The sequence below is a fragment of the Trypanosoma equiperdum genome (assembly GCF_001457755.1).
Source record: "Trypanosoma equiperdum strain OVI genome assembly, contig: ctg_1660, whole genome shotgun sequence".
Lineage (NCBI taxonomy): Eukaryota > Euglenozoa > Kinetoplastea > Trypanosomatida > Trypanosomatidae > Trypanosoma > Trypanosoma equiperdum.
This window is the reverse complement of record NW_027123683.1, coordinates 25,209-52,076: the sequence shown is the minus strand read 5'-3', so window position 1 is coordinate 52,076 and position 26,868 is coordinate 25,209. Positions and strand designations below refer to the sequence as shown.

The following is a 26,868-nucleotide window of genomic DNA, read 5'->3' as shown; positions in this document are numbered from 1 at the left end:
AAAAAAAAAAACCGTGGCACCGCACTAACCTGAAAGTATATTTAATTAACCTCGCCCCAAGTCGCTTCAATCAAACACCACCAACGTGATGAATAGGAGAAGGGAAAAAACAAATGAAGAGACGAAATGAAAGAAACATGTGCAGGCGCGCAAACATATTAATAACGCACGCGAACACTTATATTTAGGTGTTCATGTTTTACCTAAATTTTTGCTTATGCTTTCACGATCATTTGTACATATGTTTAAGATGGTAAACGTTGCGCGTGCTCAACTTAACAGCATTTTCTACAAAAAAAATAATAATAGTAGAAACACCAACAAAGAATGGCGTCACTTTTCTTTTCTTTTTTTTTAAAAAAAGGAAAACGCAGTGTCCCTCCTCCTTTTTTTTCGTGAGCGTACCTGAAAAAGGCGATTAAAAAAAAACAAAACAAAAATCTCAGTATAGACAATCGACATTAGTACGAAGTTCGCAAAAAAAACCAAAAAAATAATATATATATATATATATATATATACATATGTATGATCTTTTTCTTTAAAAAAAAGATCTAAATTCATGAAAGGAAATAAACCTTCATTTCCTTGGAAGGTCTGAAAAGGTTACATAGCACCGCGAGTGACATAAGACCAGCTCGGACAGATATTACCGTCAACAAAACAATTCGCAGGCTCGCAGCATCCGCCGCAGCAACTTTTTGTAATTTCGCAGCATCCCACCCTTCTGTAAGAGCAATTTGCGCCACGGTGAGGGCCGTGCAAGTTATATACAACGGTACAATCGGCTTCAACAATAACATCCACGGACTTTTAAGCGATACCTCAACTTCCCACGAAGCGGCAGCAGCAGCGTTAGGCGCAACATCACCTCCATGGGAAATGTCTTTGTGCTGTTGCAAGTGACTTTGTGTTTTGACTCCTGCATTTGAATGCCTCACATCACACCGTAAGCCAGGAGCCACTACTGTTGCAGCATTGCTACACGTATCAACATGTGAAGTGACGGGATTGCACGAAATGGGGAAACGCGCACCGTCAATAATACCCTCGCGACGGAACAAATGCTGAGGAAGAGGATTAATACCAGCGGGGCATCTATCACTCACTTCCTCAGCCCACTGTTTATTTGCAAACCTCCATGCAAATGGCGTCAAGGAGGCAACTAAAAGTAAAATGAACAAGAACTGAAAAGCAGCACCCTCATAACTGTGTGTGATGGCAATGTACAGAAGTAGTGAATCCTCCACCGATTCTTTCTCCCACGCTACAAAAATAATGAGCCACAAGAGTGAAAGGATGGAAGCGCCTGCGGTTAGCGAACTCATCGTCACCTCCATATGGTTCATGTATAAAAGCAGCACTTTGATTGCGTGGCGGTTTCCTTCCGCGGAATCAACTGGTTCGGGGAGATGTAAAGGCCGAGCTCCTATACCTGCGCTGTTATGTGTCTTAATTCTACATCCAATACATGACGACTGCGGCTGCGGCATTTCACGCATCACATCAGAGACAACGTCATCCCCCGTCAACTCTCCGCATTTGTTTTGCTCAACGACAGGCACGAACACATTGGGGCGCGATTCCAAAACAACGTGTTTCCGCTGCGGTGGGATCCCCCGCTGCAAATCACAATTACAGCCCTCACGAACAGCCTCTGGACTCTCCGGTTCAGCGAAGAGATTTATGCCAACGAACCCATCGTCAAACTCATCAACGTCTTGCACGTTCCCTGTAGAAATTCCACCATGTGTTGTGTTGTGAAGTCCCCGCTGGTGTCGCCTGCATGACGCGCGTGGTGTGTTGGCATGAGATGAAGGACAAGTTCCAAATGGGTCAACATATGAAGGAACTGACTTTTGCATTGAGATTGCTCTTATCGTCACCAGTAATCCCTTTTGCCTTTGATTTTTTTTTTTAAATGGAGCTTCTTCTCACAAATGTAATGACTTCCACCTCACCAAACTCACACAACGACGGTCTAGAAGACGAAGGGGGGAAATGACGTTATAATGTAGGAAAAGATGTCTGTTTTCTTCGCGTTTTAATTTTATTTGGGGACCTTTGTATAAATTGCCTTAACAAACATTCATGAACACTAAATAACCCCTGCAACACAAATTCTCAGTTGAAGAAGAGAAGATACGGAGGAAAAGAATAATACGAAAAACAAAAACTGATAAATTAAGTCAGTTCGGAACACATGCAAAGAAGATGTGAAAGCTTCTACTTGTACAACTAACAAAAGCAATTTCGTTATACAATGAAAAAACACAGCGGCAGGTGGAAAAAAAACATTCTTCTAGAGAAAAAGCAACAAGTCTATGCCCGATAGATCCTCTTCCTCCTACCCCCTTCGGTACTTAGAAGGCAGAAGAAGCAGAGGGAGATCGTACCCACAAGCGGGAAATGACCGTTGTATGGTAGAGAAGGAACCGGATTCCAACTCTGCTGCTCACTTATGATACGCAAACTGCTTAGCATTACACACACACGCACACACCCTTATCAACTCGCATGAATCTCCGTTACTTCCGCTTTGCCGGCCGCTTTCGCAGATCCTCTGGCACGTAATCACGCCTATGATCCAAAGGCTGTTCGTAGTTGAGATGCCGCCTTAGCGTTTCATGTAGATGTGTGGCTGGAGCCGTATCCTCCAAATGTTCAGATCCGCTTCCACTTGATGTTAATTTGGTGGTCTTCGCGGTGTTGGCGGATGTAGAGGTACTTTCCGTCTTTGTTGTTGATGTTCCCGCAGGTGACGATGGCTTCGGCATGTGATGGCGGTGCTGCTTACTCACGGGTTCCTGTTCAAGGTGAAAAGAGGAAGAGTACCGAGTTGTCTCGGTCGTCTTCGAAGACGAGCCTTCAGCATTGTGGAAATGCCGGTACACGTCACAGCAACCTTCTCCAAGCAGAGAAACAATGGGCCGGGCAGCGGCCGCAACATTGGCCGTTGGCACCGTACCACGGCGTCTAGTGAACTGTGGGGTTCCGCCCTCAGTGAGGCTGCTAGTGTGAGCTGAAGAGAGCCACGAAGAGGAATCAGCGGCATCTATTTCCATTAGCAGTCTCCTTCGAACATCCCGCTCCACTGGTTCAGTGGAATCCTCGTCATCGTCATCTGTCGTTGCTGTTGCCCTCCCGTCAGTCACAGCAATTCCGACACGTTGTTTGGGATACGTTGGTTGTCTCCCTTCAGCCGCCATACTCGCTTCCCGCAGCTTTTCCCCAAACGTCTTCTCCGTCTTTCGAGGGTCAAACTCACGCATCCACTCGAATATGAATTTTGTAATGGGGTCACGAATTCCAGTTGAAGGTGCAGCTTTCGCCGGATCATCTCCCGCGGAGGCATAAGAAACATCAGCTGGAGCAGCAGGAAGAGAGTGGCTTCGCTCCACCCTTGTGTGCCTAACCACCTCAGACATCACAGGAGACTGCCTCTGAGCCGCCAACCTCTCATTCAGCATGCTTTCCAAAATATGTTGCTGTTGTTTCTTCTCCCTCTCCACACGGACGATGTGCTCGTGCTCCCAATCCCACATCATCACAAATGAATACCGCATCATCTCTTCTTGCTCACACACCAACTGCCGGCGATGGTACTCGCCCTCCTCACACAAACGACGTGCCTCAGCGAGCTGCTCCTCATGGATGGCCCTGTGGACAAGTTGAGGCTCTCCGGATACTGGGAGATGTGGAGGGGCGGATGAAATGGGGAGTAGAAGTGGCAGGGGCGGAACCGTTTCTTCCGGAACATTCGGCGCCGGTATCTCTTGTCGCAGCGGTGGGACATCTAAAACCGCGACTTGCGTAACAGTGCCACCGAGTCCACTAGACTGCAAATCAGGAAGTTCAAGCCGTGGTAAAGTCTCCTCAGTTGAGCATGGTAGCCGCGGGTCTTCAGTCATGGGACCCGGACCCTCTGTCATTTGGCGCCACTGCTGCATCCCTTCGTGTAACTGCTCTGCTGCTTGCGGCAGCAGCCGCGCAGTGGTTAGAAGTTGAGTTACCGGTGCCACATCGAGGACGATTCTGATCGTGTTACCCCCAACCGCCCCATCAGAGATGACCGCGGGATCCCCGATAGCACCTTCCACTGCCACAGCAACATTGGAAAGCGTCGCGGCTGATGGGGTTACAAAATCGCCACCGGTAACTCCGCCTACGTCTTGTTGTTGTTTCAGCTGCGGCTGCAAATGAGCACTAGTAGTCTCTATCTCTGCTGACGGTGACCGAAGTGGATCATCACCCGCTCGGATGATTTCATGAACCCACTGCGGGCTTTCCTGTGTCATTACGCCTTCCAACTGAGCATGCGCTGAATGAAGCGAAGGAGATCCCACACTGGGTGTTGCTTCTGCCTTTCCTTCTTGGGCGCTTTCATCATTCCTGATGCCACATTCCTCTTCAACAGAGTCTTTTTCGGCACCTTCCACCGCATCCGCGATGACCCTTACCAACTCCTCTTGAATGTGGTGCAGTAGTGTTTCCTCCCGGCTCACACTTTCAAATGCAGGAGCACCGAAAGAACCGTAACGGTTCCTTAAACCTTTCACAGTTTCTGCCATTTGTAGTTGTGTTATGTCACCTGGTTCTTCGTCAGAGGCAGCCCTATCATTCTCCAGAATTCTATGGATTTCAGCTCTCACAATGTCACTTTCGAGAAGCTGCATCAGTTCGCCAAATAGGTCTCCCTCAACTCCTTCTTCAATGACACAGCGAATCACGTCGCTAGAAATGAGTTCACATAGCCGCCGCTCAAACCTCTCCCCCACGCCTTCTTCGAAGGAAGTGGACGGTTCACCGAATTTCCGTTTGTTGCCACCAATCGAGAGCTCCTTAATACGCTCTAAACGACGCCTTGCCTCCAGCAGCGACTGCGCCTCAACAGCGCGCAGCTCAGCTCGACGGCGCGGAGTTAACTCATCGCGCTCAACACCGTAGAAGTAGGCATCACACGGCCGCTCAAGTCCTCCTTCAACATTGTTTGTAGGAGGTGGTACGTGAAGATTAACATCAAAGGCATTTTGGACCATCCGCTTCCGGGCCAACTCGTCTGGGGTGAGATTGTCGCCGAGCAAAACAACGCTGCGCATAAACATCGCTTCCGCCTCACGCCGACCACAGCCACGGCTGTCACCAATGGCGGCAGCAGCTGCGGCGTCCTCAAACGTACGTGTTAAACCACCCTCGAGCCTAACAGTATCCGGTAGGTCGTCTCGGAATGAAGGAAAAGATGAAGCGAGGGCAATTTCTTCGGTATTCTCAAATCCACGGGCTCTATTAATCTGTGCGTTCTTGACATCAAACGCATAAGAAGGCACAACAGATCCGATATTCTCTTGAGTGGCACTTAGGGAAGGCTGTGAACCGTTACCTCGTGGGGATGCAGCGCTGTTCCTCTTGGACTGCGACGCAGAAGTGGCACGGCCCTTTGCCGTTCCACCCGATGATAGCCCACTTCCACGCTTAACGGCTACACCTCTCATTTTCGCTGAGGCCGGCAACGACCCGCTTGCCCTTCGGTCTTTAGAGACGGAGCCACGCTTCCCAGATTCAGGGTCACAAAAATCCTTCGCGGCCTCCCCTCCTTCATTATCAGAAAGAACCACAACCTCTTCCGTTCGTGCCTTCCCGCCAGCTTGAGGTGAGGGGCTGGGAGAAGTTGTGGTGGCCCCTTCACCTTCCCCTGGAAGGAGCACAACCTTGAAGGGCCCCTTCGTTGTTGACTGGGCCCCCTCACCCCCGCTGGGCTCAGCAGAAGTCCCCGGTTTGTTTCTAGCGACGCTCTTTTCGGGTGGCTGCCTTCTTCCCACCTTTCGCGCAGGCAAGCCACCGCGCCGGGCCTTTGATGGCTGATTACGACCTTGGAAAGGTGAAACTTTGCTCACAGGGGTCCGCGTGCCCGTTTCGCACAGCACCTTGGACACCATTTGCTGCATCGCGCGCTGTTGCTGTAACTGCGATGCATGCTGCATTCGTTGTTGACGCACTTCCTGAGCCGCAATGATACGCTTAGTCTCTTCAGCGTTCACCCGCTGTTGGTTCATCGTGAAATTGTGCATAGCCTCCGCCGCGGCCTTCTTCTCCCTTTCAAAGGCATCCTTCTGATTCTGCACGAGTTCCGTCCACGCCCGACGCTCGTCACGCAAAATACGTTCGTATTGTTGGTGAACCCGCTGCAGCTCCTCCTTTATTACGTGAGGGGGAGGGATGGGTCGCGGGGGGGGAATCGGGGGCTCAGGCTGATTAGACATAATTGTGATAACGGGCGGAATCGATCGTTGCGGGCTTCGACGTAGTTGCTGGTGTTGCTGCTGCTCCGTTCGCTGAACCATTCCTGTGGTATGATGCAGCTCTGGTACTTGCATGGCTTCTGGAACGTACAAATTGAACAGTGGATCGGGACGCGGTGCCATAAGACGCCTCCGCGCCGCCTCCTGTTGCTCCTTTGAGTGTCTTCGAAGGCTTTCCTCCTGCGCTGCGGATAGTCGCTCGAGCAGTCGGCGCTGGTCCTGAAGCTCCTCTATCAGTTCCCTGGGTATCGTTGGTAAGGATCCAGCTACAAGCCTCGCCAACTCCTCTACTGACGGCGGCTTCGCCTTCGCGGCACGAGGCGGCGGTGACACAACCGGTGGCGCGGCCTCCCCTCGCACCGCGCTGCCCTTTTTCCCAGTAAAAACGGGTATCTCATTTTTAGGACAGTGAATCCGCTGGGCCTCCTGACAGCGATGGATGCACGCCACAACGTCTGGACGATCTGACTGTACACTATAATCAAGAAGCCGCATCGCCTCTTTCACACTTTCAGAGTCGGGAAAGATGTCCCGAAGGTTGTCACTAGATGTGCCTCGTTGCTGCGCTTCCAGCAGCAATACGTCGTTGCCCCGTGCAGCCGCAGAACCGTGAAGTATCGGCGCCACATAACGGTCCGGATCAAAGTCGGATTCTCCAGCTGAAGACGAGGAGTCCTCAACGCCAGAGCCTGCTTCATGGATGCCTATGATGCTGTGAGCCTTGCGCACACGACGGCCCTGCCTGTTTTTGATTCTCTCCATACGAAGTTTCAGCCTTCCGAGATCGTCAAGGATAGCCTCCGGGGAATCGTGATCGGGCGCGTTGCCCAAAGGAGGTGACAAGAGACGAGATGGCGTGAGCACTTCCTTTTCAGTAAGCAACGCCTCATCATCTCCCCGCAGCTTTTCCTCACGCGCGACCTCCCGCCAAATATCATTTATTCGATAGGTATCTGGATGTATCGTTTGACCCTTCAGCTCTTCCCGTGTGCGGTGAAGAGAATCCTTCCAATGAGACTGGAACTCACGTTCGGCCGTCTCGTCGTCCACATCGTCGTGGTCATGGCCTGCTGTGAAACTGCCATCGCCATCAGAGAAGACAAGACCGGCATCAGACTGCAAATGCCCATCTGCATCAGCCATCATTTCGAAGCTGTGAAACTCTTGCAGCACCTCACGCCTTGAGGCAGCTGCCGTCTCGGACACCGCGCCACGGACGAGACTGGGAACAGTAGTGGCAACACTCGTGGAGGGCCTCATGCGCTTGTAAAGGAGTGTGGGTTTTTCGGTTCGTATGGGAATTGTGAGAGACATTGCAGCAAAAAGTTACGGCAACGTTTCCCGGCAGTAACCTTTCCTTGGTTTACTAGTTGTCACCGCCTTATGTTGATAAACAGGGATTGTTTTCCCGCCTGGTCCCTTACTGTTCACGCTTGCACGTGGCTTCCGTGGAAACTATATGCCAGTGACGGAGGAATGAGCGGTCCGAACAAATTGCAGAAGCCCGCTCACACCACTGGGTGCCTTTCCGGCCCCTCTCCTACTCGAAGTTGGCTGATTACAATTTCCTTTCCTCTTTTGTTCATTGTGTTCCAAAACCACATGACGCATGCAGATGTGTAAGAATTGACAGATTTGTTGTGGTGTGACAAAAATAAACAAGAAACAGTTATCTGAAAGGAAATTAACGACGTTAGCATATGGTCCTTGTGAATAAAAATACAAGAAAAAAACTAACAAAGTTATCCTTTTAACGTTAAAAGGGTCAAATCGAAAGCAAGGGCGGGCACACAGCCTGTTTCTTTTTTATTGTGTGTGGATGCTGCTGGAACCCTTAAACAGAAAAAAAAATAAGCAGAAACAACGAAAAACGCCCCGAGACCCAAATGTGCAGTGGTTCGCTCAACCATTATATTCGCCTCAGCAGCTGGAGTTTTCACTACAACGCACTCCTTCGCCCCCTGCTAAGGTAAGTGTTAGATTGAAAAGAATAGAGGTGGAGCACCGCTCAAATCGTACGGTTTCCATGGCGCTGCGCCACTGGAACGGTGCAGGAGTACCACACAATCTACCTCCAAAAGTGATGAGGGAAGCTACTGCCATCATTCCGAACGTGACACAGGTGCTTGAGCTCATAGCCCCAGCCACGATCCTCTCCATTAACGATCTAAGAACCATTTTTCCCAGAATGTGCGGGCTGTATCCTCTACTGCCAGTTCAAAGACTTCAACATGACACTTGTCAGCCTCTTTCTCCAGTGATGTCTCCTTGTGCCGGCGACAAATCGGATCGTTGTATCGCACAATAAAAGTGAGGTCCTCATTGAACCCAGAAGTGTCAGCTTCACCTGTACTATTTTTGACTCCCACTGTCTCTAGAAGGGGTAGCCGCTCATCTACACGATGTTCCTCCTCCCTGCATGCCAGCCTGTGCTGCATCCATCGTCCCTGATACACGACAGCTCGGTCAAGATCGAAGTTTCCGTACCGTCGCACCAGGGGATCCAACACCACAGAGAAAGATTTGGGCGTCTTAACTATGTCATCCAGCTTGAGACAATGCATGAGGAGCCGATTATCTCCTCGAGGGTCAAAGCGAAACCGACCAAATGCATCTCGCTCCAGCAACAAACATTCCTTCACAAAAGCCTCCACAGGTGCTTCACATGGGTGAAGTCTTTCACCAGTCACAACGTCTCGAGGAAGGGCCTCAAACCGCAGCGTCGTATGCTGCAAAAGATGATCCGTACGTACGTCACTCGCAATAAGGGTGCGTAACAGAGCCGCAGCTCCCACCTCTGGGCTACCGCTTATACTCATCAACTGCACATAGTAACCACAGATGGCATAGAGCTCATACGCGAGAAGTCGTGACAATGGATCATGCCTTATAGCCGCATAGAGATGGGATTCGGGTTGTTGCCTTCTCCATGCAAGGTCCATGTCCAGCAGCAGCCGATGCGCTTCCATCTCTGCCTCCTCAAAAAGCGCACGAAGATCCCGCTGCGGTGATTGTCCCTCAAGCATCCGCTGAAACCCTTCAGCCAGCAACATTCGTGGCAGGGCCGGTAGCGGCACCATCTCCAGTGCGCCCAGCACGCGCTGGATGAGATGTTCCTGGTGGATGAAGGCGTGCCTGTAGAGAGCGGCGGCTGAACCCGGTCCCTCTACTCGCAACGGAATGACATTCCGAAGGAAACTCCACTCAACTCCTTTAGTTGTGGTGGCCGCGTAGGGCCCCGCTGCAGCAACAGCAGCCGCTGTGAAGCGGGATGGCGCTGCCGTTGCGGTGACGGGGAACCAACCCCTCTACTAACCTATCTAACTAAAGGATAGTGAGTGACTGTGGCACCCGTTTCTTGTTGAAATGAGGAGGTGAGAATAGAAAACGACGAACAAAGGGAAAGGAAACCGTGTGCTCCGGATTAAGCACCGTCTCCCTTACAACACTCAAAAATGCTCTCATTGGTTAATAATCCGCCAGCTGCATGCGATTACGTGGCACCCAGCGGCACTCGATACTTTTGTGTTGCTCTCCCTCCTGCACTTACACATTCTTAAACGCGATTTAATTAACTTCACTATCCCCTCCGGTGGGTCTCCCCTAAGTGGTTCTCTTCTTTCACCACCATCGAAACACACGTAACTTCTCTTATTCCTGGATCCCGCGTCCATGCAGCCGGACATATCAGAAGCGCATTCTCTCCACAGCAGCTCCTTTGCTTGAAAACAACACATATGCAGTAAGGTACAGACATAAAGTTAGGCTGTAATGGAACTCACTCTTTATCCTCTTCTATTGGAACTGGGGTCAACCGCGTTTTGTGTTTCGTTTGTTCGCCTTCCTACCGCGGCCCTTCACTTTTCGAGGCGCATGCCGCACGTATCCGGGAACCTTCGCTGACGGATCGAGTGGCTTGTAATTTCGGTTGAAGCGCGACTTGTTGAATTCCTTCGCTGCGGCCTTCTTTCGTGCACGTGCGGAAAGCTCTTTGCCGGACCCTCCCTTGCTTCCACTTTTTGCTCCAGTGAGCAGCGCACGGTCCTTTGCTCTGCGACTCTTGTCAGGTTCTTCGTTGTCATCATCGTCATCATCACCGCTGTCATCCTTGAAGCGAATTGGCACCGAGTTACACGTTCCAGCTGTGCGTCTCGTCACGAGATCTCCAACTACGCGGAATGCCTCGGGATGCTGAATAAGGAAATCCATCAGACTTACGCCGAGGACACCGTCGAAACGTGCGTTAAAGCGGAACCACCTGCCGACAAGATTTCCAACATCACCAATGTACATGGGCCGAGGCTTGCGTGGCATCGCCATCAGAATTTCTTCCACTGCCTGCTGCTGTAGCTGCTTCACCCTCAGTTCACGATTCATCACTATTGGGAGATCCACCCATGGCAATGAAACTGATTCTCTTACGACTGATCCAGTGCGTACCGGCAGCATGCGCCGTAGCTCTCGCAACTCGTCTGCGCTCGGGGTTGTCTTTCGAGCGGATAAGGTGGGCTTTTTCTTTAGAGCTGGTTTACCCTCCTGAAGCAAAAAGCAATTCGAAAGAAAGCTGCGTAGCGGGCCCACATCACTTTGAAGCGTTAATGACCACAAGGTACGCTTCTCCACGTCCTCCACTGCGAGAGAGTATCCCGCAACAGCATCATAGAGAAAATGCATAAGAACAACAAGGTACTTTGCAAACGAGGGACCAAGCTTAGTTCCATAGCGACCCTCTAACCTTAGCACAGCGTCCTTGCGCGCTTTGTCCATTTGTATCAGCGCCTCGGGCCCCTTCAAAGTTTTCTTGACACCCCACGCAGCGCCCCATGCATCAATAACACCGACGGTTGTATACGGATATAAATAGCAGAGCGTCGCTTGCAGAGCCAGGTTTGGTGCCGAACTGTAGTGATTAAAGTACTTTTTCCTCTCGAACTCAGACGGAGGAGGGAATTTACATTCGGTCGCGTCGCCCTCACCGCTGTGTGCGTTATCCTTGAACCCATCGACAGTACTTCCACTCTCAGCTGAAGCAGCAGCGGTTGTGTTGCAGTGCTGTGTCCCGTCCTCAGCAACTATCGGCTGAATTAATCCTATTACTCGAGTTAATGCGCGTATAGCCATGTCCTTCAAGGTAGCGCCCTGGCTCGCCTTAAAGCGAGAAGAATGATCCACAAGCTCACGGAGTACATACGCCAGAACATGGTGCGCATGGGCCACACTCGCCGCTCCAAGAGAAGCTAAAAAACTGTTGGCAAGAACCTCCTCAAACGCACTGCGTTCCGTGCTGTAGAGCCGGACGAGATGCTGCAGTGCTCCCCGAAGGTCGCCTCGCGCAAGGGACGTCGACACGTTGTTGTCGAAGCGAAACAGTCTTGCTTTCTTAGTTTTTTTTTCGTCATCTCCCTTCTCACCCTGATTGGTGTTTGTGACTCCGGAAGCATCGAATAAGGAATGCAACTGAACGGGAACATGCAATAGTGGTTTCACAAAATGCGTAATCTCCTCCTCCTCCTCGCCCGGAAGTTCTTCTCTCATCGACTCCCCAGTTTCCCTGCTATACAGAAAAAAAAGGGCACGCATATGCACCGACTGGAATTTACCTGCATCCTTCACACCAGGAAGCGTGACCAAAAGATTGTTTGGCGTTGAAAACCACGCCGCTGCTGAGCCATCACACAAATTGCCCACTATTTCCTGCGTCGTTATTACCACTCGCCGCTCGCCTCCAAAGTAGTTGAAAGGGACTACTTCAGGGCTTGATGCCTCAATAGATTTCACGACAAGCTGCATTAAATGACCAAGACCGCTGCAGCGACAGGCCCAAGCCATGGCGTGCGCTCCAAGCGCATCGGCGGTTATTACCAGCACCTTCAATGGCTCGCTATCGGCCTCATCCCGCAATTGTGGTTTGTGCAATAACTCAGTCACTATATGACTTGCGGCTGCATGTGCAGCTGACCAAAATGCAACTGATCGCTCACTTGAAGCGCCACCAATGATGGCACGGGGGACACCAGGTAAAAGTTGCGGTTCCACACGCCCCTCATCATCTCCCCTCGGGAGCGGCGTCCACGGTCCTACGACAGGTCTGGCCGGCAGCTTATCGTCCTTTTTATTTTCCTCCTGCTCCCTCCCGGGAATTTTTTCTCCTTTCCTCTTCTTTTTACGTAACTGCGTTTCATCGCCGTTTGTCGCAGCAGCGCTGTTTCCGTTAGCCGTATCCCCCTCATTGCCGGTAGTTGCACCACGTGGTTGTTTGGCCCTTACTACCCCACTCTTATGGAAGGTACGGCGGTGCTGAAGCCAGTTCTTTGCGAAGCATTCCTGACCACAAAAAAAGCCCCGATCGGTAATAAGTTCCGCCTGACATAACGGGCACTGGAAGGATGACGCAGACTCATTGCAACCGTCACACTGACGCTGCATCTCAGACGACGCGCGAATTTTTTTTTATAATTGATTAGTAAACAATACCTTCTCCGGACACCCTGCACTCTTCCGCGTGGCGTGGGATACGCTGGAGGCTGAAACACCACAGAGCCACGTCCTCTTCCGCTCCTTTTCCACGGTCGTGGAAATTTGGTTAATGTTCAAGTTGAAGCTGCGTATGTAGGTGCTTCTGCGGCAGCTTAGGGAATCTTACATGCAAAAAGGATCATCGTTATGATAATGATGATGATGATGAAAAAGGGGAGGAGGGGAGTAGTAGAAAACGGATAGAAAAAAGTGAATGAGCATTCGTACGTGAGTGATTGAAGGCGAGACAAGGAAGAAAGGATAAACGTGAAGATAGCCAAAGGCTTCTTCACGGTGCTACCATTCAGATAAATTTCGATACCACTGCCAATAAGTCTTCCAAGGAAAAAAATAAAAAAAGATCTTAATGAAAGGCACGACTCCTAGCGACAAATACAAAAGATTCTTAAATCGATGTGCAAACACACACACATATATATACGTATACACGTATAAAAATGCAAGTTGTTACTCTATAAATTTGTCGCTTTGTGTTTTTTTTATGATTATTCTCTATAGTTGCTGAGTGGTAAAAACCGTACCACTCAGCAGTGATGTTTCGACCTGGGGGAGTACAAAATGTGCGACATGCTTGTATGTGTCGTAGTGGTCGATAAAAGCCGCTCCTCTGAGTTCGCATCAGGGCTCAACTTCAGCTCACTACTGGAACTTTCGGTTGGTGGTTGGGGAAGATGCTTACCTTTGGTTATTCTTTTTTTTCCACCTTTCGAAGGCGTCGTGCTCTGGAGCACTGGGCCGCTATGCGACGAAATGAGGAATCCATAACGTTTTGCCGCTTCGAGGTCTAACTTGTAAAATGCCTCGATATAAGACGGTGTCACGGAACGCGAGCTGTAAAACGAAGATCCACAAGCCTTCTTTGGAGTGCTGGCCACCGAAGCAACAGTGCGGTGGCTGGTGGTGCTGGCCCTCCTAACTATCCCCTTTAATGCATCCATATCCTCCTCATCAAGGGCGGTACCTTCGTTAGTCAGTGCGTTACTGCTTTCGTCCCTCGACAGTTTGGCATCCCGTAGACTGGATGTGCTGCGATGACAACAGCTCCCCTCTGCTTTAAAACGCCACACCGCATCTCGGCGGCGAACGGGTGAAATAATCGTTGCGGCTCCCGACTGGCCACCTACACACCTCCCTTCAGGTTTTCTCCCGTAGCGCGCGTCGCTCGGTACTTTGATGGGACCATACGGCTGTCGTGGTTCCTCGTAGTCGCTCCACACACCAGGGCCTTCTTCATATGGAACACGCGCCACCTTGATAGCTTTGCGGTCTGATTTGTAATCGCGGGGGCATCGGGGGTTGATCGGGGCAGGTCGTGACGCACTCACACGATGCTTAGCTCTCGCCTCAGAAAATAACTGCTGCCACACCTTTTCCTCACTCTGGCGCTTCCATCCGGCCGTTGGTCTCAAGTAGCCTGGTGGAACTTTGGGCCTGTTCACAGCTGGCCGACGTGATGAACCGCGACTCGGGCCCCCCTTACATGACCGTTTCTTGTTTCCCGCTTCATCAGTGTTCAACGCCGTGCTGGCGCTGAGAGTACTCTCGCCAAATCGGGGGGAAGAGGAACACCCACTACGAAGGGAGGCCCTACCCGCTGCCTCGCCCTTGAACCCGCTTCCTATAGTCTCGTCGTGCATTGTTGATAATGAAACATCAGGTATTGTCAAAGTTTCTTGACTTTTACTCCTGTGACTCAGCAGTCTTCTGCTTTCCTGTCGTGGCATAGGTGTGGAGGTGGGCGATCGCTCAGCCGATTCAAACGGAGCCTTACTTGATCCCATGAGACTCGGTCCCACATTTTTCCCCGCTGCACTGTCACTGTTACTCCCCTTCCCAACGGTCCTCATCGAAAATGGGTCCACATCATCATCCTCGTCGCGAACACTTTCAAAAATAAATTCGGTAGTGATAGATCCCACTTCGACTCGGTCATCACTGACTGCAGCGGCATTGCTGTTTCCTTGGCCTCCGTGACCACCGTCCTCGGCATCATCACTGTCTAAAGAAATTGTCACCGTCGTAACAGACTGGAGGGGAGTGCCCGACACCCCACAATGTACTTTTGCCGCGGTGTCCCCACGCACCTTCACCTCCTCCTCCCCCGCCGACGATAACTCGCCGAAATCTATCTCGGAAAATCCTCTTGACGAGTTGCTATAGATGATATCATCATTGTAGGGACGTTGCGTCGTCGATCTCAGATCTGGGAAGGGCTCACCAGAGAATTGATTGAAGCAACATGTGGAACCTCCCCTACGCGCCACCGCAGCCTTCAGGGAGCAGGGGACAATATGTCGGTTCGCTAAAGAAAATGTAGCTTCCGCCTCCTCCACCGGATTTATGGGTCGCTTAAAAATGTCGCGGTTTGTTTTACCACCATCGGCCCTTGCAGCGTTCGGAACCCTTGACGGCCGTCTGCCAGAACCAGAAAGTGGCGTCTTATCGTTCCTTCTTGCTGTCTTGCAGGACTTCAAGACTGCAGAAGAACTTCTTCGCCCACTGTGACCTGCTTTCCGAGGTATCTCACTCACTTGATCCCTTGCAGCGGCAGCAGAACCGCGCAGAGGTGCTGATACGAAAGAGCCACTCTTATCGACGCGGCTAGTGGAACTACCAGCAACGGGAAACTGTGGTGAGGGTGAGCTCACTTTACTCACTGAACCTGTGGCTTCGGGAAGACTCTTTGATCGGTCACATCTCACAACAGCTACAGTACCCGTCGATGGTGCACGCACGGTCGCTGTGGTGGTGCCAGTGGAAGTGTTGAAGCTGGTGAAGTTGTTGTTGGAAGTGCGTGTCAAGGTGTTGGATGTGGGGTCCCACACGAAGAAGACAACCTCATTGGGCGTATCCGAATCCGAAAGAGCTCTGTTATTACTCGTGTTTCTTGAGCACATCGCTGCGCTCAAAGCGGAAGTGAATGCCGAACCATCCTGTGTCGTGGACGCGTGTGATTCCGGTTCCGTCACGAGCGACCGGTCGTAACAGCGACTTGGATCCTCCGTCCCGCGAGGGGAAATGTGCGAGTGTTCTCCACAGCTCCCCTTTTGTGCGCCCCTCCTGGGCACTCCAACTCTTCTGTCAGATCCGCTGGCAACAACACTGGAGGGAATCGCACTGTAGGTGAGATGCAGGGCTGCCCTAGACTGAATTTCCTCTGCTACCAACTTTTCCCGAGCCAAATTCTCACACAGTGCAATATCCTTCATCTCAAGTCTGCACCTCCTCCTCTTCGCTTCGCACTCCCGGTACTCAGTTAATGACTTTAGCCCTAAACTGAAAACCCTCTGTATTTCTTCGCGTTCGTGACCTTCTGCCTGATACAGCTCAATCTGCCGTACATACCGTTCACTTTCTATAAGTGTTAGAAGACGTTGAGCCCACTCCTCCACCCAGTTTAAATGGCCCAATATTCCCATGTTACTCCCTCTATCGCTAATCATGCGCAACTGATTCTTCGCTTCCGATACGATGCTTCTCCTTTGACATGCTTCCTGGAGGTAGATGGGCTCACGTTGAAACGCTGTCAGCTCAATGCGATGGTAATGAACAATAAACTGGAAGGCTGCGGACTCCGCGCCAATCACAAGTATCCGCTTGCCCAGTTCCTCAGATACAACACTCCGCAACTGTGCTTTAACCTCCCATATCTCGTACGAGCGGTCCATTGAGGTAGAACACAACCTGTCGGGCGAGGGTCTACTAAAGGATCCTTGTCGGCCGCCTTGAACAGGGCTGTCGAATACCCCCCACGAGCCCGCGGGGGCACCGCTTACGCTTTGATATGTACCAGCCGATGGACCTTTCTTTTCCTTTTCTTGTGAATGGGAAGAAAAATCATTGCGCGACCTGCCACCTTGGCCCACCACCGGAACGTCCGTCTCCAACTGAGCACCGCATGACAGCAGTGGAGGTCTGATTTCTTCACGTGGGGTCCTGAGCGGCGACATGCGCTGGATTGGGCAGGTCCGCACCCTTTCCCCTCTTCGGGAAGAAGAAGTTCTGGTAGGAACTGAGTTTGCTCTCCCGACTGCACCCGCTTGACTGCGAAGCTTACAGGATTGCGCTCCAGGCCCGCCCCGAGCTAAAACAGTTGCGTGCTTCACGGCACACCAGAGAAGCATTTCACGCAGCAATCGAACATAAGCTTTCGTGATTTTACGACGGTCCCTTTGCTCCTTTTCCATGATCATTAGCATATCCTTCTCATTCCTAACGGACTGCAGCGCCTCTATCAGTGGTCCTGTTCTGCAACGCTGCCGAGCCAATACTGCACCCGAAGCAACCGGGGTAATCGGTGAAGGAGAGTTGCGGTATCGCCCCGCTGCTCTCCTGAGAGCAACACTACCAGCAATATTCCTGCTGGTCTCTTCCTCGTCATCAGACGAGGCCCACACACCATCAAACTGAACCAATAAGGAGCTGATGTTGTACAACGTTGGGAAACTGCGGCCGCCACACACCCGTCTCTTCTTTCTATTGTACGTTGGCACAATAACAAGGGAATCCGCAGACGACTCATCTTCAGGCAGTGATGAAGAGGCCACGACGAGTGTTGGTGACATCCTGGCCTGTGGGTTCAGCCTCCCTCGCCTCTCTCTGAAGTCGGGGGTGTCAACGGGAGAAACTAATCGGCGATCGCAAGGGGTGGACAGGCGGCGAATGGGGGTGGACGCCCTCCGATTAATCAAAGGCGTATCAATGTGCCGTTGTGGCGAGACGTAGCGCCGAACGACTTGCCGCAGGGGGCTTGGAGATGAAACAAATCGTGATACGGCATGGGAACTAGATGGCGCACGCTCGGAGCGGCTTGTCCTGATGCTGATATTGGAAGGTGGTGGAGGGAAATGCGACTCGTCAGCAAACAAGCGTATTTGCTCTTCTGAAATTTCTACTACGCTACGATCCTTCAATGGCGAGGTTGGCAATGGTGACACCAGCCGGTTCACAATGGCACTTCGCGCAACGTCACGGCTCCGTTCTGAGCTGGCGGAAATTTCTTCTACTGAATGAAACTCGGAAAGTGGGCCACGGGAAGGCGGGCCGCCGACCGGCACATTCACGAGGACCGACTGCACGTCCTCCGAGGAGTAAACAGTTGGCTCGCTTCCCACAACTAATGACCTCTCCTCCACCTCTTCAAGCTGCACATCCTGAGGCTCAAACACCTGTGAGTGTACCTGCCCATCATCACTTTCCATTTATATGCCGTCTGCACTTCCCCTCCCCTCCACAAGCACACAAAAGTAGTTGTTCCTCAGGATGATTCACCGTCTATCTGGTACTCTACTAATCTATGCTAAGGAAAAAAGGTAAATAAATAAATAAGACAACAATTAAAAGAAAAAAGAGATACAGATGCAAGGGAAGAGAAGAGGAAAACGTCAACTACACCTACACGGATGACTGTTAAGTGGTGAGGAATAAGTTCGCGGAGGGCATAACCTACGAGTAGAAAGAGGGTAAAGTAAACGGCAGCGGCACTAAAGCGCGCGCATCCGCTCTTACCCACGCCCGCGCTTCACTCCGCCCAACAGCACATCGTATTGTCCTCCCATGCCGAACCAAACAATCCGCTGTCACTTCCGTCCAAATGAAGGTATATCAAAAGGTTATGGAGAAGAAGAGGCGGAAGAAGAATAGAACAGGGAAGGACGATATAAAACAAAAGTAAATGCATTTGAAGCAGAAACGAAACAAAAACCACTGAAGGACACGGGGAGGCACAAGCAGATGAAGAAACGCTTGCGTCACTGGAATCCAGTGGAAGTGATTAAATATCCTCCCATCGATTCTCTTCCTGCTCAAAGACACCACAACGCACGTGGATACGCGTGCAGGGGCACAAACACACACTTGCGTCTGGTGCACTGTTGCAACTCTTGCTCCATGCAATTTCCTCCGGTTAGCCTTCGCACCAAACTAAGATATCACCTGTACAGTTATCGAGCTCTTGCAGGCAATCATCCATGGAGTCACTCTCGCAGGCGAGCATAACATTCCACCTAGATCCCCTCTCCAGAGTTGTCAAGCCCTCACGGAATGGCTGGTGTAAATCCAGTTGCTGTGAAATTAATTCAAAGAGTGAAACAGGCTTGTGAGTAGGCAGAACTCGAGTAATCCCTTCATTTGAAATCCGCAAACCATTTAGCAGAAGCAACATATCCTCCGGGCTGGTGTACACGGCTGGATTGGGCATCACATGAACATGATGGTGGAGTGGTGATAGCGTAGTTTCCTGCGGCTCCAAGATTATCTTTGGTGAATGCATGGATTCGACATAACGCCTTAGGAGACCACAAAGTGAGGTTGCACTAGGTGTGCCACCAGCAGCTTGTGAACCGGCAGGGTGAGCGTCAAATGCACCATGTGACCAACCCAATTGCTCATCCAGCTCAGCAATAGTTGTCTGTTTGTGTTGTCGGAGCAATGGGCAGACGTACTCCTCTACAAAGCAAACAACACCTGTAGGAGGAGTGGAAAATGGGAGTACAACTCGCACATAACGAGTTGTCGTATCCGTATTATCGACGTGCCACTCAAAAAAATGTGGTAAACGATGTACCGCCGTCGTAGCCAGGCACCTTGCCCCTTCTTCTTTCACTGTAGAGTTCCAGCGCTCACCCTTCACGTCATTAGGTAAATACGCATACAGTTCGGTCTCACTTAGCAAGACGTACTGCCCCGTTTCCCCGCTACCACGCTCCAGGTGATGTAAATGAGCCTCCCTTCTAATTTTCGCTAGCAGCTCCCAGAGGCACGCATCATCCTGGTCGCAGACGGGCCGAACCATCTCCACCTTCGCGAGGAGTTGCCCATTCCGGCACTGACGGCCGACGCGACGCAACAGCGATGGAAGGTCGCCGAACATCGGGGCGAAACGCGAACTCCAAGAGAGGGCCTCAGCTATCAACCCCAACGGAATATCCACATCAGCGGGAAAAAGACGTACAATGAGGCGAGCATAGAGCAGCCATGGACTGACCGGCCCTTTGTACGCCGAAACAATAAGGTCCACATCATCCCTTTTCTCCTCCCCGTGTGATGATGCGTTTGACAGCACTTCAAAAAACAAACCATCAAATGCCTCCACAAAGGAAGTAAGCGAACCGAGAGTCACCACAAAAGAACCCCAACGAATGCGGCGCATTAACCTGCGAACTGGGACGCCCGAAGGGGCAGAAACATGGGGCAAAATCAGGTCAAACACAGCGTGCAGAATAGTCTGAACAAAATGCAAAAGTCGATCCGGCCTCTGTGTTTTTAGCACTCGGGAGATCTGAGCCTCAAAAGTTAACCGAGAGGAAACGGCAGGAGGTGGAGGCGGAGGCGGAGTGGCGGGCAAGGAAAACGCAGGAGTCAAAACCTCGCCTTTCGCTGTGTGATTTGTCAACACAACATTGCACAGCTCCTCGTCAATCCGATAAGGTCCTTCGGCGGAGCGCAAAATGTCCAGGAGCTCTTTGGATTGCAGCGAAAGCCGTTCCACCTGCAACCAGCGTTCCAGTAGGGTAAGTGGAACCACACAGCTACCGTTCTCACGCATAGCACCCCTGCAACAGGTGAAAAAAGGTTCAATCGCCTCTGTATAGAGCTGAAAGGCACTTCTTGATGTTGTACGAAAGGCTTCAAATGCTCGTAGAGCCCGATCCTCCCGCACTGACAACCGAACGGCATCACCATCCCTCAAGCCACATTGAATGTTGATACTAGAATCACCTTTGGCAGTATCTGCAGCGAGGACATCATAACGAAGTAGCACATTTAACAATGTGTCACTATCGCCGTCGTTTTTGCCATTGTTCTTCGGTAGAAGAGCGCCGCACAACTCTCCATAAGTTACAGGAACGTTACCAAAGTGTCGTTTTCTCAGAAACGCCACAGCACGCACTACGAGATCCGTCTCGCGATGAAATGTAAGATCTGATGGTGAGGCAGCAACACAGGGCTTTTGCAACCCCTCACTATGTCCCGCTGCCAACCACTCACTTACCTCTTCGGCGGTAACGTTATCAGACGGTCCGGTGAGGTGCCCGTGCATAACGACCAGTTTCCCTTCCACATTTACCACATTAAAGTGTGCGGGGAACTGTGTTAAGGCCTCTGTGAGACTTTTCTCACCTATCCAAGCTGAAGCAGCGGGCCAACATACCGTAGCAGATAATTCACTAATCGGTATACCCGTCGGCTGCTTAACCAATGAAGCCTTGACTGTTTGCATCAACTCCAGCGCCATGGACAACCGCGCTTCTTCCGAAAACTGTAGGCGGCAGGCCGGTTGAGCTGGCCCAAGACGCTTGTAGTTGCAGTCAAATGCACTCAAGGTCCAGCAGAGCGTCGCATCTGCCGCGAATGCCGCTACATCATCCCTCGTCATGTTCCGTAGCGGCTGGGGAAGATCATCACCACCCCTCTCCACCAGTTCTTCCACGCGCTTTCGGGCCACCTCAATCCACGCACCGGAGAGTACTTCATCAGTCTTAACACTTTGTTCCACACCACGTTGTATGAGCGGTCCAACTTCTTTATTCCACCAGAGTTGCAGCGCAAAGAGGCGGGGAGATCCCAGTTTCATAGCGTCCGGATGCAAGGTAAAGCAGCCATCTTGGCGCTGATGTAGTAACGTGTCACTGGTGGCAAGTGACACAGCGCCCCTTACGAGGGTTGCAGCAGTACGATACGCCTTATTGTTGCAATTGGAGCTACACAATCCCCTTGGGTGAAGAAGGGCGACACACGAGTCAATATGCAATTCGTTTTGTAACGATAAGTCGTGCGATGCTCCGCAAATGGCGGGCCCCGGAGCACGAGGAACCAGAGGAGGTGAGACACCAGCCCCATAAACTATTCGAAAGTGTAAGTAAGGAACTACAACACCGTGGAGCAGTGTGAGAAGCGTCTCATCACAATCCTCATGCATGTTCAAATCAAGGTCAGCGCACGAACCCACATTAACACAAACAATGGAAGAACGACGGCAAAGTCCTCTTGAAGTTTGTCCACCACCAACACACGGTGGCGCCTTGTCCCCTACTGTTGTACAAACCAGTCCCCGCTGCTGAAGCGCAAGCATATTTTCTTCAAAGGAGGCGACTGCCAGACGGTTATCGGTACTTTGGTCCATTATCCCTGCATAATAGGGACGATGGCCATTGCACCGTAGGAACAACCGCTGCGCATCTTCCCAGCGGCACGCCGCCTCGCAGTTAATCGGCAGTGCGTACAGCGCCTCCAGTTGTTGTGTGATCAAGGAACGATTTACCCGTGACGACGAAGGCTGCAAGACACGCTCCAGTTGAGCCCATGCTTTCTTCATGGAACACACCGCTAAACACTACTTATAATGGGCGATTTCAAAAAAAAAAAAAAGAAGGAGGAGGAAAGGAGAGGAGAGGAGAGGAGAGGAGAGAAGGAAAAGAAGGGGGAAAAAAAAGTACAACCATGTTTCGAAGGCCACAACGCTTCAGTTGTTCTTTTTTTTTTTGAGTATGCGCGCGTACGTGTTGCTTGTACAATCACGGGTGTGGAAATCCCAACCCGCTTAATCACACCTTTCCCCTTTTCTTGCACTCTCAACTCCCAACTGCTCTTTCCCCTCAGTCCTTCATTATTCTTCACAGTCAATTTAAGCTTCGTGAAGGTGTATTCGCGCATGCTCTCAGCCTCATCCCTTCTCTCCGCAAAAGTCCGCACAAATAAATTACAAACAATTTACAGCACACTGTCGCATCCCCCCACACAGTATTAGGAGCAGTAGCTCCTGCATTTATTCGTAACCTCCAGCCCACACCACCCAAGAGAGAGAAAAAAAAGATTCGTGCATAGATGAGACAGTAGGAGTTAACAACATCAGAGGCACAAACGTTTATGGCTTTGAAGCGACGCCATCATATCGGCTCACATGCACACATTCCTGAGCGCACTAGCGCTGCAAAATGGGCCACGGCACCGACGTATATCATTCAACATACCTCTCACCTTTAACCGGTGTATGCGCATCGAAGAATAAATCGAAAAACAAAAAAGAAAAGAACAAAAGAACAAAAAAACAAAAAAGAAGAGGATTTAAAAAAAAAACTAGACATAAATGTACCTCACACCGCCGATGATGCGTAGCCCACCTCAACAGCGTGCCAGAGAGCCTGCAAATGCAACGCCACACCGTCATCGGAAACGCTCCCAGGCACCACAAAATGGTCCAGTCGTTGGCAGAAAGCAAAAACACCGAGCACGCCAAGGAACGACTTCCCCACCCCTCCGCCAACTTGCCGCGTGGCTCTCACACCATTTGGTCCTTTATCATTCATGACTGAAACATTTACACCGAGTGCGAGGCACAACTCTTCCAATACCTGGGCTGGCAACACCCGCTGCAAAAGGAGGATATCTGCAGACCGGCGAATATTTTGCTTTACCCACATTCGGCTTCCAGGGTGGGACGGGATTGCGGCAGGGCACTGCTTTGCAACCTCGCCATCCAACAGAGGCATCAGCACCAGATCTGCAAGTAACTCGCCTAACGCTGCTCGTAATTCCCCCTGGGAAGACTCGTTGGCTGAGCGGCGGAAGTTGGAGCTTGAGATTGCTCCCGCACTATCATTCAACTTTCGGTCATTATCTTCTTGCTGCTTATGAAGCCGTCGCTCCAGCACGTGTGGTGCAAGTAAAATCAACTCGTCATCTTCCGTCAACGGCGGAACAATAAAGGCAAACAAGTGCACTAAGAAGGATATCCAAAGCCGCAGTAATCCGAGCGGCTGAACTTGAAAACCAAACACCATATGATGGATAACCCTCACAAGGATACGAAAGACAACAATATCTTCCGTTGTGCAAAACGTAGCCTGCCGACCGAGGTAATCGCTCTCACTCTCACTCAAAAGCTTTATTTGCTGTTCCCACTCCGTGCGGAGCCGCAACAATTCCTGCGACAACGTGCGGAACACAGACATGAGCAGCAGCGTCCCACAAGGTGCGGGGAACTGTACCGGCACATCGCGGCGTAAAATATCCTCCATCGCGTCAACCACCGTTCCCCCATCGGTATCCTCCCTTTCAGAAACCAACAGAGAGAGAAAGGGATCACCCGTGCAATCACCGAATATCTCTGATGCTATATCTTCCGGCGTTCGCTGCCCGCTGACAACTTCGGAAAGCAGTTGGTACAATTCGGATGCTGCCCCCTCAGAGCCAAATGAATCCCGCAACCTTGTGCCTAATATCCCGAACAGAAGGAGCCGTATCCTCAAACCGCGCAAATTCCACGGTATTGACATAAACCCAGACGTAACAAGCAAAATCATGCACTGTTGCCGCTCCTGCCTGTCAACAAAAAACGCATCTGTTTCATCCGTTGTGGCATTTTCCTCCACAGCCGTCACGTCTTCCTCATCCTCCTCCCCACCCTCACCCTCACCCTGAGGACTGCAAAGGATTGACAGGATTGGGAGAAGAGTACACCTCAATACCTCATGTCCCTGTATGTTTGTCCTTCCTGGGCGGCTAAATAGTGCGAAAACACCGTGAAGAAGACACATAACTAAAAAGCTATTTTCCCTAAGCGCATTCACAACTCGTGTGTGCACGTACTGGGTGTGCCACTGCATCAACTCATCCCGCAACTTAACCTCACTCGCCTTCTCCCCAGGTAAAAGGGATGCAATTGAGCCTTCCAAAGCATCGTGTCCCTTGTAAAGGATCATATCATGTAGCTGACGAAGAAGCGAGACAAACTCCCCTTGCTTCACAGGCGATAGAATCGAAAAGCAGCTCGGATGGTAGACACAGAAAAAGAATTCAACCATATACGATAGCCAAGTAGACCCGCCGTCCATAGCGTGTTTGCCTTCGTCCTCACGCGGACGCTTGCCGGCAGAGAAAAAATATTTCTGTGAAGCCGACAAGTGCTCTATGTGCTGCTCCACCAGCTGGCGGTGACACCGCTGAATAGAGGAAATAACGGACTCCGAGACTGCAGGTACAGCCGTCAGCGGCACATCCTCTACGGCCATTTGCCCATGAACGAAGCACCGCACGACACGCACAGCGTTCCCCCATGCTGTGGCTGCTTCCTTCTTTACCCACTCCTTAATGACGATGTTGACGGAAAGCGCCGGTGGCAGATGACCAGGGGCTGATTCCGCTTCCAAAGTACACCTCCAGAAGAAGGGTTGATGGCAGGTCACGGTGTGGACTGATGCAAAGGAGTTACTGGCCGGATCACCACCTGCAAGCAGGCGCATGGAAAGGTAATCCCGCAGATTTGATTGAAGCTTTTCGAAAAACATGCGGCGCGCGCGCAAATGTATGCGATCGGTAATAGTAGTAGTAGTAGCAGTATCAGTATTAGAAGATGCCGAAGACGAAGATACAGAGGGAGGTGCGGCAAGTAACGCATGAGCCCCCTTGTAACCTGTGATGAGCAGCATCAAAAAGAGCCACTGTGTTTCGCTCAGCGCCGCCTCCACATCCACCTCACACCGCTGAAAAAATGAACCGATTTCTCTCCATACTAGTGCCACCACACTATCGACGACACGGACCACCTCCTCATTCATGCGGACACCACCGGTTGGAAGGGCCCCGCCCCTCGCTGACATTCCACATACAACGTAATGCACGCCCTCCACCAGACGCTGGATACTATTACGGATAATGCAATCCATCACGATGCATATTCCACGAAATGATCCGGCCCCTCGAACCACACCCTCTAGTTCGTTTATCAACACCTCGTACTGTCGAGCCTCCGCCTTGTCGTACTTGGATAGGTCCCACAACTCAGGCCCGCCGGAAGCATCTTCGGGGATGGGGTGCCTTTGCTCTAACATATTTAAAGAGCACAACTCCCTTTCTATCGCATTTACGATCGCTTCGAGCAGGAACGTGCCGCCCAACTCGTCACACCCCTCGCTACACCAGCACCGAAGCAATGGTCCTAGGAGAGTTTGACGCCAGTACGGAATTTCTGCCATCCGCAAGAATGTCGAGTAGAGCATTCGGCCCTTTTCTCCCTTAGGCACACACAACAGAGAAGTTTCATTTTTTGCAGAAGTTGACGCTCCAGTATCGGACGAACTCGCCTCAGGGGCAAGATATTTGCAGAGCTCTGTGAGGTAGGACTCCTGCACAACGGGATCCGTTGCAGAAGAAATACACTTTTGTTCACTATTAGCGGTTTTACCAACTTTTGTCTGCCCTGACGCTACGTCAACAATGGTGTTCGATAAGCAGGTCAGTAACCTACACGTCTGTGCAGGGCCGCGGAGGCAGCTGAGGAAGTTAACCTTCCACTGGGCGTCACTGCACTGCCCTCCATTTCCCGTATCTGAGCTTTTAACTTTTACCTCTACCCCACCGCCGGGATCTTTTTGTTGCGGCGCTGGCGAGAACACATACATCCAACCACCACCCAGGCGGTGTAGATGTAATGTCCCTTCGGATTGCGTCCACCTGCGCTGTAATACACATCAACACGTATACATACACAAAGAGAGCAAAGAAAAATAATAACAAGGACAGAAAAGGAAGGGAAGAAAGATACGAAAGATGAAACTAAGAGGAGGGATGCAGCAAATAAATGTGCATTTATTTCAAGCAGAAATGCAGCCACTTAGATGCCACAAATTATTGCAGTAAGAAAGAAAGAGCATGTGTGTAATGTGTGTGGGTGTGGGTGTGGGTGTAGGTGTGTGTGTGCGTGTGTGCGTGCGTGATTGGGTGCATCAGTGCGAGTATGCACATGCAGTGCGCACACCCAGTGCATCCCACACCTTCAACAGGCCGGGAGGCAGCACAAAAACAGCAAATAATTAAAACAGTTACGACAACGAGAAAGGGAAAATGGGCGGCTAAGAGCTTGAGTCCTAGCCACATGCAAAAGTGAACATACACACACACGCACAAACACGTGTCTATACAAGTACGGTTGTATATTTGGGTGTATATAATAATGCTATCTATGGGTCCAACAACAGTAACAAGTGAAATACCTCTTTGCTACAAGGTCTTACTACTGTTGGAAAGGTAGTGC

The 26,868-nt window shown here is 51.0% G+C and overlaps 6 protein-coding genes and 1 pseudogene across 7 annotated transcripts; all 7 read right to left on the bottom strand.

Annotated features, from left to right (window-relative positions):
• Positions 1-560: 560 nt before the first annotated feature.
• Positions 561-1,865, bottom strand: TEOVI_000771900 (uncharacterized protein; the record flags this gene model as incomplete). Its single annotated transcript, XM_067222600.1, has 1 exon — positions 561-1,865. One exon carries the CDS (start codon positions 1,863-1,865, stop codon positions 561-563), a length of 1,305 nt encoding a protein of 434 aa, XP_067078701.1.
• Positions 1,866-2,528: 663 nt separating this feature from the next.
• On the bottom strand, positions 2,529-7,613 carry TEOVI_000771800:pseudogene (annotated as a pseudogene). Its single transcript has one exon. A coding segment is annotated over exon 1 (5,085 nt).
• Positions 7,614-8,458: 845 nt separating this feature from the next.
• Positions 8,459-9,379, bottom strand: TEOVI_000771700 (uncharacterized protein; the record flags this gene model as incomplete). The annotated part of the gene is made up of 1 exon (XM_067222599.1): positions 8,459-9,379. The coding sequence occupies one exon, from the start codon at positions 9,377-9,379 to the stop codon at positions 8,459-8,461; it is 921 nt and encodes a 306-aa protein (XP_067078700.1).
• A 730-nt stretch (positions 9,380-10,109) lies between these two features.
• TEOVI_000771600 (uncharacterized protein) lies at positions 10,110-12,725 on the bottom strand (the record flags this gene model as incomplete). The annotated part of the gene is made up of 1 exon (XM_067222598.1): positions 10,110-12,725. The coding sequence occupies one exon, from the start codon at positions 12,723-12,725 to the stop codon at positions 10,110-10,112; it is 2,616 nt and encodes an 871-aa protein (XP_067078699.1).
• A 635-nt stretch (positions 12,726-13,360) lies between these two features.
• TEOVI_000771500 (uncharacterized protein) lies at positions 13,361-18,037 on the bottom strand (the record flags this gene model as incomplete). The annotated part of the gene is made up of 1 exon (XM_067222597.1): positions 13,361-18,037. One exon carries the CDS (start codon positions 18,035-18,037, stop codon positions 13,361-13,363), a length of 4,677 nt encoding a protein of 1,558 aa, XP_067078698.1.
• Positions 18,038-18,741: 704 nt separating this feature from the next.
• Positions 18,742-22,152, bottom strand: TEOVI_000771400 (uncharacterized protein; the record flags this gene model as incomplete). The annotated part of the gene is made up of 1 exon (XM_067222596.1): positions 18,742-22,152. The coding sequence occupies one exon, from the start codon at positions 22,150-22,152 to the stop codon at positions 18,742-18,744; it is 3,411 nt and encodes a 1,136-aa protein (XP_067078697.1).
• Positions 22,153-22,930: 778 nt separating this feature from the next.
• On the bottom strand, positions 22,931-26,236 carry TEOVI_000771300 (uncharacterized protein; the record flags this gene model as incomplete). The annotated part of the gene is made up of 1 exon (XM_067222595.1): positions 22,931-26,236. One exon carries the CDS (start codon positions 26,234-26,236, stop codon positions 22,931-22,933), a length of 3,306 nt encoding a protein of 1,101 aa, XP_067078696.1.
• Positions 26,237-26,868: the final 632 nt, after the last annotated feature.